Here is a 13,610-nt window from a genome sequence, read left to right as displayed (position 1 = left end):
TATTTTTGTTTTAGAATCAGGAGGGAGTGGTCTGTTATTATTGAGACAGTATATTACTTTGTTTTTTAACTCCTGGTTTGATTCCGTTTTATTAGACAAAACTGGGGGTACTCCTGTGAGTATTACCATAAAAGGAGCTGAGTCTGGGGGCAAGTTTACAGGTGGTGATTTCCTTTTATGTGCTCTCTCGTTGTCATTGTTTGCTGCAGGCCCCTGCGAAGATGTTTGTGTTGGCCCTTGGGTAGTTCCCTGTTTAGAAGTAGTAACTTCTGGTGTTAGTACTGTACTACCCATATTTTGACTAGGGGGCCCCACAGTGCCCGCCACTGCAAGTTAAGTACGAGCTAATGGAACAGGTTTTGTTCGTGCTAAGGGGACCGGTGCTGCCTTAGGGTCACCAGTTATAAGTGTTTTAGGTGTTTTACTGGCATTTTTATTCTCTCCCCCTTTTTTTGAATTACTATTATTGACGTTACTGTTTTTATTATTGTTATTAGTACCCCCCACCTCGAGTGATTTATTTTTAGTTACTAGAGTTTCAAGGGAGTTGGTGTTAAGAGAGATAAGGTGTTCTAATTGGTCTAATTTTAAATTAACAATTTGAATTTTCTCTAGAACAGGCAGCAAGAGCATCTGAACCGATTTCTCAATTTCCCCCAAAAGTAGGTCATTGTTATTGGTGTTAAAAGAGAAAATTTTCTGTCCTGCGTCAACTGGGTGGGTGCCCTTTTGTTTAGTTGGATTTGTCAGAACTTTGGGTGGTGCTGGCTTCGCTGACTTGGATCTGGTTCCTTTTCTATGGTTTCCCCCTCTTTTACGTTTGTTCGGATTGTTTGGTTCCCGCTCACAGACTACTACATGATCTTGTATGTGGATGGGCCCATTATTGCTCAAATTGCCGTCTAAGGCGTTATCCCCCGTGATACCTGATGAAATAGGTATAGGAGTGAGTGTGGGTGCTTCAGCTTGGGAGTCCCCTGGGTCTGCTATCGTGATTGTCTGGGAGTCAGAGAGTGCCACTAAGTTTGGACTAGCCTCTAGGTTGCTATCTGCACTATCTGCACTTTTCTCGGGAGTGGGTGCCTTATTGGGGGTAGTTTTAGAGGCAATATCTCCCAAGGATGAGCGTTTGCCTGTTATTAGATCTAGGGACAAACGCTTTTCAGTAAGGACGATTTCTTTTTCTAAGATCACAGTTGCCCGAGTTATAAAATCGTCTAAAGTTCCAGTTGCTTTCCCATTGTTCGTTTTTACGGTAACCTGTCTACCCTTCCCTGAGCGCAAAGACATCATGTGGGTTCTAGGAAACAACTAAATATATAGTGCTATAACTTACAACCAAACAGTTTAAAGTAAGAGATCTAGAATCACTGATAAAGGGAGTAGCCCCGACCCAACCTTGATCGTCCTTGGACGGCCTTAGACGGTCCCGCCCTTATCCCGGACTTCTCCCGGCGAGCTCCCGCGCAGCGGTAAGCACGCGTTATTTTATGGCTGTTGTGGTGATGGGCGGGTCGTTGGGGGCGGGGCGGGGAGGGAGAGCAGCCCAGGTGGAGCGGGCGCGGGTTCCTGGGACTCCTGGGAAATGGAGTCCCAGCCCTCTTGCTCGCAGCCCTCGGCCCCTGTTTTACCCCAGCAGCAGCTTCAGCAGCTTCAGCCCGGGAAGGAAAGCGCCCCTCTGCGAAGCGGGACCCGCGCAGCAGGTTCCGCGAGGCGTAGAGAAAGTTGCGCTGAGTGTCCTCAGGAAATCCAAAATGGCAATGGCAGGTTTACTAGGAGGTCCCACGGAGTACAAGGCAAACCGGTATTTGTTCACCCGGTCGTTGGGGGCGGGGCGGGGAGGGAGAGCAGCCCAGGTGGAGCGGGCACGGATTCCTGGGACTCCTGAGAAATGGAGTCCCAGCCCTCTTGCTCGCAGCCCTCAGCCCCTGTTTTACCCCAGCAGCAGCTTCAGCCCGGGAAGGAAAGCGCCCCTCTGCGAAGTGGGACCCGCGCAGCGCTGAGTGTCCTCAGGAAATCCAAAACCACTCTCTTCCGGATTCCCTCCGAGCCACCGTCAGCTGCAAGGAGCCAATTTCTCCCCTGCCTCACCTGCCTCCCATCTTCGGTCGCCGGACTCTAGTCTCCGGGCTCCAGTCTCAGTCTCCGTCGCAACCCGGGGCCAGGCACTCAGGCTCCTCTGCAGGGAAGTGGAAGGCGAGCGAGCTCAAGCTCAAGCTCTAGCTCCAGCCCCTACTCTGGTCCGGTCGCGGCACTTTCCCTGGGGAGGATAAGGAGATATTGGCGGCTCCTCGCCCACCGCCTAACACTGGTCACGAAGCTCCTCTCCTCTACGGGCGGTATCGCGGTCGCTGTCCCCCGGCAGCTTTCCGGCGATCTTCCGCGGCAGTCTCTCTCTCTCCTTTCACTCTGAAGTAGGGCAGCACAGAAAGGCACCTCACTATGCTGCCCTATGCCCAAATCCCATACATGAGGCCCTTTGTCTTCTAGGACATGACTGAGGACAATTCCAGATCCCATTGTCATCTCACTGGTGGTCTTTCTGGACACACGTCCTTCAAAAGCATCTCTTTAATTTGAACCGCAGCAAAGAAGTAACAGAGTTGGCAGACGGGTTTGCAGATGGACATACTGAAGGGATTGTGGGGAGATGAAAGGATTGGTGACAGAAAGAAGCTGTTGGGGTTAGACTGGGGAAGAGAGACAAGACAGGAGGAGCGGAGAGCTGGACAGACTGCCTGATGTACATTAACCTTCTCTTTTCTTTTCCTCCTCAGAATCTCTGTTCCTGGATCCGAACACAGCTGATTCTTCACTCGACATCTCCGCAGATGGGAAGAGAGTCACGCGCCTCACTAGTTCAAAACATATTACCAAGAATGATGAGACATATGTGCGTGTGGGTTGTGCCAGAGGAACTGTGGGCTTCACCTCTGGGAAGCATTACTGGGAGCTGACTGTGCCCACCAGCTTTGTTCAAACTGGATTTCGCTTTGATCAATACGATTATGAGATTCTGGACATATTTTACAGATTGTGGCACATAGGGGTGGCCACGGAGTCTGCTACTATAAGTGAATACATTTACCTAATGGAGCCTCAGAATGGCTTCTGGGTTTTGGAGAGCAGTTCATTCTTTTCCTCGATTCACGCCTTGCCTGACAGACTTGCGAGCAGCCTGCCATTAGTAAGTCCCCTTGGAGTTTACCTGGACTACGAGGGGGGGCTGGTGTCCTTCTACAAGGCTAAGACCCAGGAGCACCTCTTCACCTACACAGCCACCTTCACAGAGAAGGTCTTCCCTCTTGTTTGTATCTTCTATCCTTCAACTATTGAGCTGAATTAAATTGTAGAGGGGCAGGCCTGTCAATGTATATCTTTGATTCTTTCTATAATTCACTTCCTTAGCAGAAGAAAAACTGAAAATCATGTTCCGCACTGGTTGATGTATTTCAAGGCAGCAGTTTCCATTTGTAAAGACACAGGATTTTGGATTTGAATAGCTCATGTTTGCTGGTACCTGCTGGAAGTGCATGAAACAATGTATACAATTAACATATATTTTTTTCTGCCACTTGAATCTTTAAAATAAATAATGTGCCAGTTTACAGGGCTTGCAGGTCTGTTCACATTACTCGCTCCTCACCACCCGTATTCTCAGGCCTCTCTCTTTCAGTCCTACAGATCTCTTCATTTTATGCCCAACACTAAAATTTAAGGTGGTACAACAGTGACCTGGGTCAAAACCTGCTGCATAGTCGGGTCTGTAACCTGCAGGACATAGAGGCTTCCACGATTTGTACTTGTAGAAACTTCCATTTAGTTGAGAGATAGAATCCCCTTCTCATGTTGGCAGTCACACGAGACCAGCTACCAAGATCCTGCCCACTAGACAGCACTGTTTTGGGAGTGAACCCTGCAATGACGTAGGTGCTAAACTCTTCAAATGATGCCAGTTGTGCCTCCCTTCCCGGCTCTGGAATGTTCTGGATGAGTCCGTGCTTCACATCACTGAGCCCTTATGGATGAGATGGGTTTATCTATTTGGGCGAGTGCACACCCTCAGAGAGGGGAAGAGCTCACCCCATCAGCATCCATCAAACATCCATTGATTCACTCTCAGAGAGGGGAAGAGCTCACCCCATCAGCATCCATCAAACATCCATTGATTTACCCTCAGTGTGAGAGAGGGGAAGAGCTCACCCCATCAGCATCCATCAAACATCCATTGATTTATCCTCAGTGTGAGAGAGGGGAAGAGCTCACCCCATCAGCATCCATCAAACATCCATTGATTCACCCTAAGTGTGTGAGAGGGGAAGAGCTCACCCCATCAGCATCCATCAAACATCCATTGATTCACCCTCAGAGAGGGGAAGAGCTCACCCCATCAGCATCCATCAAACATCCATTGATTTACCCTCAGTGTGAGAGAGGGGAAGATCTCACACCCTCAGCATCCATCAAACATCCATTGATTCACCCTCAGTGCGAGAGAAGGGAAGAGCTCATCCCATCAGCATCCATCAAACATCCATTGGTTTACCCTCAGTGCGAGAGAGGGGAAGAGCTCACCCCATCAGCATCCATCAAACATCCATTGATTCACCCTCAGTGCGAGAGAGGGGAAGAGCTCACCCCATCAGCATCCATCAAACATCCATTGATTCACCCTCAGAGAGGGGAAGAGCTCACCCCTTCAGCATCCATCAAACATCCATTGATTTACCCTCAGTGCGAGAGAGGGGAAGAGCTCACCCCATCAGCATCCATCAAACATCCATTGATTTACCCTCAGTGCGAGAGAGGGGAAGAGCTCACCCCATCAGCATCCATCAAACATCCATTGATTTACCCTCAGTGCGAGAGAGGGGAAGAGCTCACCCCATCAGCATCCATCAAACATCCATTGATTTACCCTCAGTGTGAGAGAGGGGAAGAGCGCACCCCATCAGCATCCATCAAACATCCATTGATTTACCCTCAGTACGAGAGAGGGGAAGAGCTCACCCCATCAGCATCCATCAAACATCCATTGATTTACCCTCAGTGCGAGAGAGGGGAAGAGCTCATCCCATCAGCATCCATCAAACATCCATTGGTTTCAGCTCTCAGTCAAGGAGTACAGTGGTTGCCCTCTTTACCAACATGTTGCCGTTTCATTGGTCTTTTGTATGGTTCTGCTTAGGGTTTTGCGAGGGCTGCACGTCACCCCCTATCTCTCTTACTGTGCACCTGGTGAAGAGAGCACAGGCAAAGGCAGTGCTGGCTACGCACTCCTACACCGATGGGCCACAGGCGTCATGAGTGATATCCATTTTATGTAGGCTTTAGGGAGATTATAAGTTGGGATGGACGGACCTTGCTGCAGTTCACTTCGCTGAATCCCATTGTAATTGCAACATTCAAAGACACTTTCCGACAGCAGTTCCATGCTGTTGGAAAGAACCATCATAATCCCAACTGCAGAAACGCTGTCCTTAGTGCATTATAAGGCCTTTCCGACTGGCCGACGGCCTCCTTGAGGTCGTCGGAACTGTGTCAGATTCCCCAGCCGGTTTAAATGTATTATAATGTATTAGAATGACAGCGGCGGGACTTTGAACCTACAATGCCGGTCTGAAAGCCTCCGACATTGACAGGGTGTGTCTTTTATTTTAATTGACCATTTAGGTGCAATGCAGATGACACACTTGGACAAAATAATAATAAATGCTTGGCGCTTAATGTTGCTCTTAGACTGATTCAGACAACTATACACGTAGGGTGTCGAAAGAATGAGTCAAGAGTGGTCATGTACTTGTGTCCAGCAAGTAGCTAAACAACTCAGCTACCCAAGGGGAGTATATATCACACACATGAGTCCTGCCTATCTTGTTTGCCAATTCCTTATTATAGAAGCAGTGAAAATGATGAGAAATGTTGGATGGTGTGTTTTCACTTTTTGATTCCACCAGCATAAAGTTTCTGTAGTGTGGCCCCTGCTGCTGGTGGCACAGCTCACGTGATGCGCGAGTGCTGCTATGGCCCTTTGGTGAAAGACCTGTAACTGATCCCTCAGTCATTGTGTGTTAACAGTCTTGTAGATGTGCACAACTCTAGTGTGCCTACTATTAGCTAACGAGTGTGAACACTCACCTCACGCAGTACTACTGAAGCGACATTTGGTCTTTTGAACAACACAGGCGCATTGGTTATATGTTTGCAATCTTTCCAGTTTTACACTAAAGGATGTGCTGTGTGTAGTTGCCCTTCTATAAGGAGATTCGCGTATTTTTCAACAGAAAGGGTATGCCAAATCAATAAGATGTGATCAAAGAAATATTTCTAGATGTGGAAAAAAAAATGATTCAGTTGCACACGAGGCAAAGAGAACAAAAGCAAACGCACATTTTAACCTTCAAAGCAATGCAGACTACACTTCATATTTTAATAGCAAAAGCCCCCTGAAGTAAAGTGTTTTTGATAAGGTGCTTCCAACCAAAATCGAGCTAAAGGCTAATGATCTCATGACAAACTTCCCAACACTCCCTTGCTTACAAGATCGCATGTCAGAGTTACTCCCTGCACTCTGTCATAATCATTTGTGCTCAACACGGCTCGAGTGGCCTCTTAACAACCATGAGAATAAAGAGTTTAAGTTCCAGAATTCACTGACAAGAGGTTACATTGGCCTCAAGGTGCATTCTACACCGATGGATTGTAAACAAAGCGATGCAGACTGGGCGAACAGTCCATCTGAAAACTCATCGACCCGAGGCGGACTGAAATCTTGTGTGCTAGGCTGCCCTGCCACGGTGAGCAGTCTATATATCGACTTTTTAATATCGAGGGACATAAATATCGAGTCAAAAATATCGAATGTACAAAATATCGAAATAGATAATATCGATGTGAAAAATATTGTTTTTTTTTACTGATATGTCGATGTAAGTAATATCGTTAGTAATAATATCGATATGTGAAAATATCGTCATTGTGTGTTTAGTAAATATTTTGAAGTTGTTTGTATAAATAGTTAAAATGTGTATAATATGAGAAAAATTTATATTGTTTTTGGGGCGGGATGTTGGGTTATAGGGGATAAGGGTGGGGAGTGTTTTAAAAAAGTAAATTTATTTTTTGAATATATTGTAAAATTTAATTAGTAAATTTTATTTAAAATGTGAAATGCATATTTAATTTTAGGAGCGGGATGTTGGTTTATAGGGGATAAGGGTGGGAAGTGTTTTAAAAATGTTTATATATTGTTTAATTTAAAACAAAAATAATTTAGAAATTATAAATTAAATTTAGAATTTTACAAATAATTTTAGGAGCGGGATGTTAGTTTATAGGGGATAAGGGTGGGAAGTGTTTTAAAAATGTTTATATATTTGTTAATTTAAAAAAAAAATTATTTAGAAATTGTAAATTAAATTTAGAATTTTACAAATATTTTTAGGAGTGGGATGTTGGTTTATAGGGGATAAGGGTGGGAAGTGTTTTAAAAATGTTTATATATTGTTTACATTTTAAAACAATTTATTTAGAAATTTTTAATTAAATTTAGATTTTTACAAATATTTTTAGGAGTGGGATGTTGGTTTATAGGGGATAAGGGTGGGAAGTGTTTTAAAAATGTTTATATATTTGTTAATTTTTTATTAAAATTATTTAGAAATTTTAAATTAAATTTCGAATTTTACAAATATTTTTAGGAGCGGGATGTTGGTTTATAGGGGATAAGGGTGGGAACTGTTTTAAAAATGTTTATATATTGTTTAAATTTTGTAAAAATTTATTTAGAAATTGTAAATTAAATTTCGAGATTTACAAATAATTTTAGGAGCGGGATGTTGGTTTATAGGGGATATGGGTGGGAAGTGTTTTAAAAATGTTTATATATTTGTTAAACAAAAAATTATTTAGAAATTGTAAATTAAATTTAGAATTTTACAAATATTTTTAGGAGTGGGATGTTGGTTTATAGGGGTTAAGGGTGGGAAGTGTTTTAAAAATGTTTATATATTGTTTACATTTTAAAAAAATGTATTTAGAAATTTTAAATTAAATTTAGATATTTACAAATATTTTTAGGAGTGGGATGTTGGTTTATAGGGGATAAGCGTGGGAAGTGTTTTAAAAATGTTTATATATTTGTTAATTTTTTATAAAAATTATTTAGAAATTGTAAATTAAATTTAGAATTTTACAAATAATTTTAGGAGCGGAATGTTGGGTTATAGGGGATAAGGGTGGGAAGTTAAATAAATATGTTTATATATTTTTTAATTTAAAAAAATAATTATTTTGAAAATTTAAATATAATTTAGAATTTTACAAATCCCATAATTAAATATAGATTTGAGTCAGAATAGTAAATTAATTAAGTTCAGTGTCCAGCACTTATCTTAATTAAATATAGACTGGAGTGGGAATAGTAAATTTATTTAGTTCATTGTCCAGCACCTACTGTAATTTAATATAGTTTGGAGTGAGAATAGTAACTTAATTAAGTTCAGTGTCCAGCACTTATCTTAATTAAATATAGACTGGAGTGGGAATAGTAAATTAATTCAGTTCAGTGTCCAGCACATACTATAATTAAATATAGGTTGGAGTGAGAATAGGACATTAATTAAGTTCAGTATCCAGCACTTATTTTAATTTAATATAGACTGGAGTGGGAATAGTAAATTAATTTAGTTCAGTGTCCAGCACCTACCCTAATTTAATATAGGTTGGAGTGAGAATAGTAAATGAATTAGGTTCAGTGTCCAGCACTTATCTTAATTACATATAGACTGGAGTGGGAATAGTAAATTAATTAAGTTCAGTGTCCAGCACCTACTCTAATTTAATATAGGTTGGAGTGAGAATAGTACATTAATTAAGTTCAGTGTCCAGCACTTAACTTAATTAAATATAGATTGGAGTAGGAATAGTTAATTAAGTTCTGTGTCCAGCACATACTCTAATAAAATATAGGTTGGAGTGAGAATAGAAAATTAATTAAGTTCAGTGTCCAGCACTTATCTTAATTAAATATAGACTGGAGTGGGAATAGTTAATTAATTAAGTTCAGTGTCCAGCACCTACTCTAATATAATTTAGGTTGGAGTGAGAATAGTAAATTAATTAAGTTCAGTGTCCAGCACTTATCTTAATTAAATATAGACTGGAGTGGGAATAGTAAATTAATTCAGTTCAGTGTCCAGCACATACTCTAATTAAATATAGGTTGGAGTGAGAATAGTACATTAATTAAGTTCAGTGTCCAGCACTTATCTTAATTAAATATAGACTGGAGTGGGAATAGTTAATTAATTAAGTTCAGTGTCCAGCACCTACTCTAATGTAATATAGGTTGGAGTGAGAATAGTAAATTAATTAAGTTCAGTGTCCAGCACTTATCTTAATTAAATATAGACTGGAGTGGGAATAGTTAATTAATTAAGTTCAGTGTCCAGCACCTACTGTAATGTAATATAGGTTGGAGTGAGAATAGTAAATTAATTAAGTTCAGTGTCCAGCACTTATCTTAATTAAATATAGACTGGAGTGGGAATAGTAAATTAATTCAGTTCAGTGTCCAGCACATACTCTAATTAAATATAGGTTGGAGTGAGAATAGTAAATTTATTAAGTTCAGTGTCCAGCAATTATCTAAATTTAATATAGACTGGAGTGGGAATAGTAAATTATTTTAGTTGAGTGTCCAGCAGCTACCCTAATTTAATATAGGTTGGATTGAGAATAGTAAATTAATTAAGTTCAGTGTCCAGCACTTATATTAATTAAATATAGACTGGAGTGGGAATAGTTAATTAAGTTCAGTGTCCAGCACCTACTCTAATGTAATATAGGTTGGAGTGAGAATAGTAAATTAATTAAGTTCAGTGTCCAGCAATTATCTTAATTAAATATAGACTGGAGTGGGAATAGTTAATTAATTAAGTTCAGTGTCCAGCACCTACTATAATGTAATATAGGTTGGAGTGAGAATAGTAAATTAATTAAGTTCAGTGTCCAGCACTTATCTTAATTAAATATAGACTGGAGTGGGCATAGTAAATTAATTCAGTTCAGTGTCCAGCACATACTCTAATTAAATATAGGTTGGAGTGAGAATAGTAAATTTATTAAGTTCAGTGTCCAGCACTTATCTAAATTTAATATAGACTGGAGTGGGAATAGTAAATTATTTTAGTTGAGTGTCCAGCACCTACCCTAATTTAATATAGGTTGGAGTGAGAATATTAAATTAATTAAGTTCAGTGTCCAGCACTTATCTTAATTAAATATAGACTGGAGTGGGAATAGTTAATTAATTAAGTTCAGTGTCCAGCACCTACTCTAATGTAATATAGGTTGGAGTGAGAATAGTAAATTAATTAGGTTCCTTGCGATAACATACCTGAGACGTGGATCTCCTTGGCCCTGGTGACCCGTGGACCTTGCTGCTTGCCTCCGCTCCCTTGTTGTTTGAAGCAGTCCCGGCTCCCGCCGCCGCACCGCCATCTTGCGCGGCCGCAGTGGGGAGACCGGACCGGACCACAACACCCAGGAGCCCTAGCGGTCACGAACCACGTGACCTCGAGTTGCGCGCCAGGAGGCGCATAAATTCACGGCGCTGTTGCGGCAGAGCGGGTTCCTTGCGATAACATACCTGAGACGTGGATCTCCTTGGCCCTGGTGACCCGTGGACCTTGCTGCTTGCCTCCGCTCCCTTGTTGTCTGAAGCAGTCCCGGCTCCCGCCGCCGCCGCACCGCCATCTTGCGCGGCCGCAGTGGGGAGACCGGACCGGACCACAACACCCAGGAGCCCTAGCGGTCACGAACCACGTGACCTCGAGTTGCGCGCCAGGAGGCGCATAAATTCACGGCGCTGTTGCGGCAGAGCGGGTTCCTTGCGATAACATACCTGAGACGTGGATCTCCTTGGCCTGGTGACCCGTGGACCTTGCTGCTTGCCTCCGCTCTCTTGTTGTCTGAAGCAGTCCCGGCTCCCGCCGCCGCACCGCCATCTTGCGCGGCCGCAGTGGGGAGACCGGACCGGACCACAACACCCAGGAGCCCTAGCGGTCACGAACCACGTGACCTCGAGTTGCGCGCCAGGAGGCGCATATATTCACGGCGCTGTTGCGGCAGAGCGGGTTCCTTGCGATAACATACCTGAGACGTGGATCTCCTTGGCCCTGGTGACCCGTGGACCTTGCTGCTTGCCTCCGCTCCCTTGTTGTCTGAAGCAGTCCCGGCTCCCGCCACCGCACCGCCATCTTGCGCGGCCGCAGTGGGGAGACCGGACCGGACCACAACACCCAGGAGCCCTAGCGGTCACGAACCACGTGACCTCGAGTTGCGCGCCAGGAGGCGCATAAATTCACGGCGCTGTTCCCGCGTCGCGGGACCGTGCGCGGGCGGCGCCGGGAGAAGCCCGGGACAAGGGCGGGACCGTCTGTGGCCGTCCGGGACCGAAGGAGGCCGGGCTGGGCCCCACCCTCTTCACCTGGTATCAGAAGTAAGCTGCTGTTAGTCCCAATACCTGGACTATTGATTATTACTTAAACACTGACTATTATTTCACGTTTGGTTCTGTGTAAAAATGGCAGGGAAGGGGAGACGTCCCGTAGCTTCCTCCACAATTGCAGGGACCATGGACCAATTCATCACCCGTGCTGTCTCGGTCTTGGACCATGAAAACGCCATTACTGAAAGACGCCTCTCGTCAGACCCCTCATTTGTTAGGCGCTCATCACTGGGCCCCCTAGCTCATGCAAGTTCACCAAGTAATGATAGAGAGCAGCCGCGAGAGGAGGCATCACGATTTACACCAGACACAACTGACTCAGTGGCTGTATTGCCAGTAGAGGAAGCAGTATCCATACTTGCACCTAAAACCCCTCGCCCCCAGACTAGAGCAGGGGCCAGATCTACCACATCCACCAGGCTAGCTACACAGAAAAGGAAAAGGGGAGGGGCGACGGATGGCACTAGGCCGGCAAAAATTTCCAAAGTACCCAAAAACACTGTTCCTCTTGATTCACCAAGTATTAGCCTCCGCACTTCTATGGATGATGCTGGTAGACTCGCTTTACCTCCATTTGATTCAAGTAACTTTGCTCTTCAGCTAGAATGCATTGTTCGTACTTTAATTTCCCCTTTAATGGAAAGGATTGAAATGGTTGTATCTAAAGTAGATAAATTGGAACAAACCATCTTGGATAATTTTTGCTCGTTGAAGAATGTCGTTAAATTACGCACCAAGGACATACCTAAAATTAATTACCCTGTTGGTCCCGTTGGTCCTGTTCCATCTACATCTGACATACCGCCTGTCCCTGCCCCTGCTCCAATTGCTGTAGAGACTTCAATCTTAAACACCCATCAACCGCCACGGCAGGCGGGAACGACACAAAATTGCCAACCACCGAGGCGGGAGGGTAGGTTAAGTAAAGTATCCCAGGACACCAACACAAACATCACGCATCTAGGTAGTTTGAGCACTAACTTAGACAGCCCAAACGTTGATCCCCAAGGTAATGACTCTAGACCATCCTCGATCCAACTCCATCTCCCTCGTGAATCCTTCCCCTATGTTGTAGTTTTAGCGGGCGTTCCCGAACTCCCCACTAACAAAAACGAATCTTATGAGCAATTAAAAAACAAAGTTAGTCACTGGCTCAACATTCATAGACCAATTCCAAATGAATTGAATGGTCGGATTCTATTTGTTAGAAGGGTCCAATGGGTAGGTTCCCAACCCAAAAATATTCGGGGAGATTGTATTATTGTCAATTTCAAAGACACACGCCTTTCGAGGTTTATTATGGAAAACACTCCCTACGGTCCTAGATCTGGAATTGAGGTGCACGACTTAAACTATTTTTATACGCCAGCCATTTGTCACTGACAATTTAATAGTATGAATACCCCCTTAATTCCCACGGTATCAGGGGCTAATGATAGTCTAACTATGGATGGATTGGCAGTCACTTCTGTGACCTCACTGTCGTCATCAATTACGTTGGAAGAGAGGGTAAATGTATCTGGAAGCCTTGCTGAGCCCCATGTCATATGTCCGAGTAAAAACTTTGGCACCCTTTTGTCTTGGAACTTGGCCAGTATTATGACCAAAATTGACACACCTGAATGGGTCAGATTTATTAATGATTACGATGTCTGCCTATTTCAGGAAACATGGTCTCCCGAGGCCCGGTTTATGCCGGGTTATCTGAATTTTCATGTCCCAGCAACCAAAGGCCCCAAAGGCCCCAAAGGCCGCCCTTCCGGCGGACTAACTATATGGGCTCGCCAGGATTTGTTCTCACGTGCTAATGAAATCGACACTGAGTCCCGGGATATCCAACTGGTGAGGCTCACTTTCGGCCCCAAGAGTACTGTGGATATATATATAACATCTATCTTTGGGGAACGAAGGGGAAAAAGTCAAGTGTGTTGGAAATCCTAACTACACTCATAGAATCTAAATCGAGTAGTAGGGACCTAATCGTAGCTGGGGACTTCAATGTCACCTTCGAACCCCTTCTAGATAGTGACTCTGAATGGGGGCTTGACCCCGATGAGGATCTATGCTGGGGTATTCCAGCCCTCTCGCTACCTCCCAT

At 43.8% G+C, this 13,610-nt stretch overlaps 1 protein-coding gene across 2 annotated transcripts in view; it reads left to right on the top strand.

The window, feature by feature from the left end:
* The window catches only part of LOC146859549 (CD5 antigen-like), a 756,734-nt gene extending 753,121 nt beyond the window's left edge, over nucleotides 1-3,613 (top strand). For both annotated transcript variants that reach the window (XM_085650246.1, XM_085650247.1), the window contains one exon: nucleotides 2,778-3,613. In XM_085650246.1, coding sequence (XP_085506372.1) covers nucleotides 2,778-3,346 — 569 coding nt within the window. In that variant the 3' untranslated portion in view covers nucleotides 3,347-3,613. The remainder of the gene's footprint in view (nucleotides 1-2,777) is intronic.
* Nucleotides 3,614-13,610: the final 9,997 nt, after the last annotated feature.

Source organism: Triturus cristatus, chromosome 3_2 (assembly GCF_964204655.1).
Source record: "Triturus cristatus chromosome 3_2, aTriCri1.1, whole genome shotgun sequence".
NCBI lineage: Eukaryota > Metazoa > Chordata > Amphibia > Caudata > Salamandridae > Triturus > Triturus cristatus.
The sequence above is the reverse complement of the archived record's forward strand: the minus strand, read 5'-3'. Positions and strand labels throughout refer to the sequence as shown.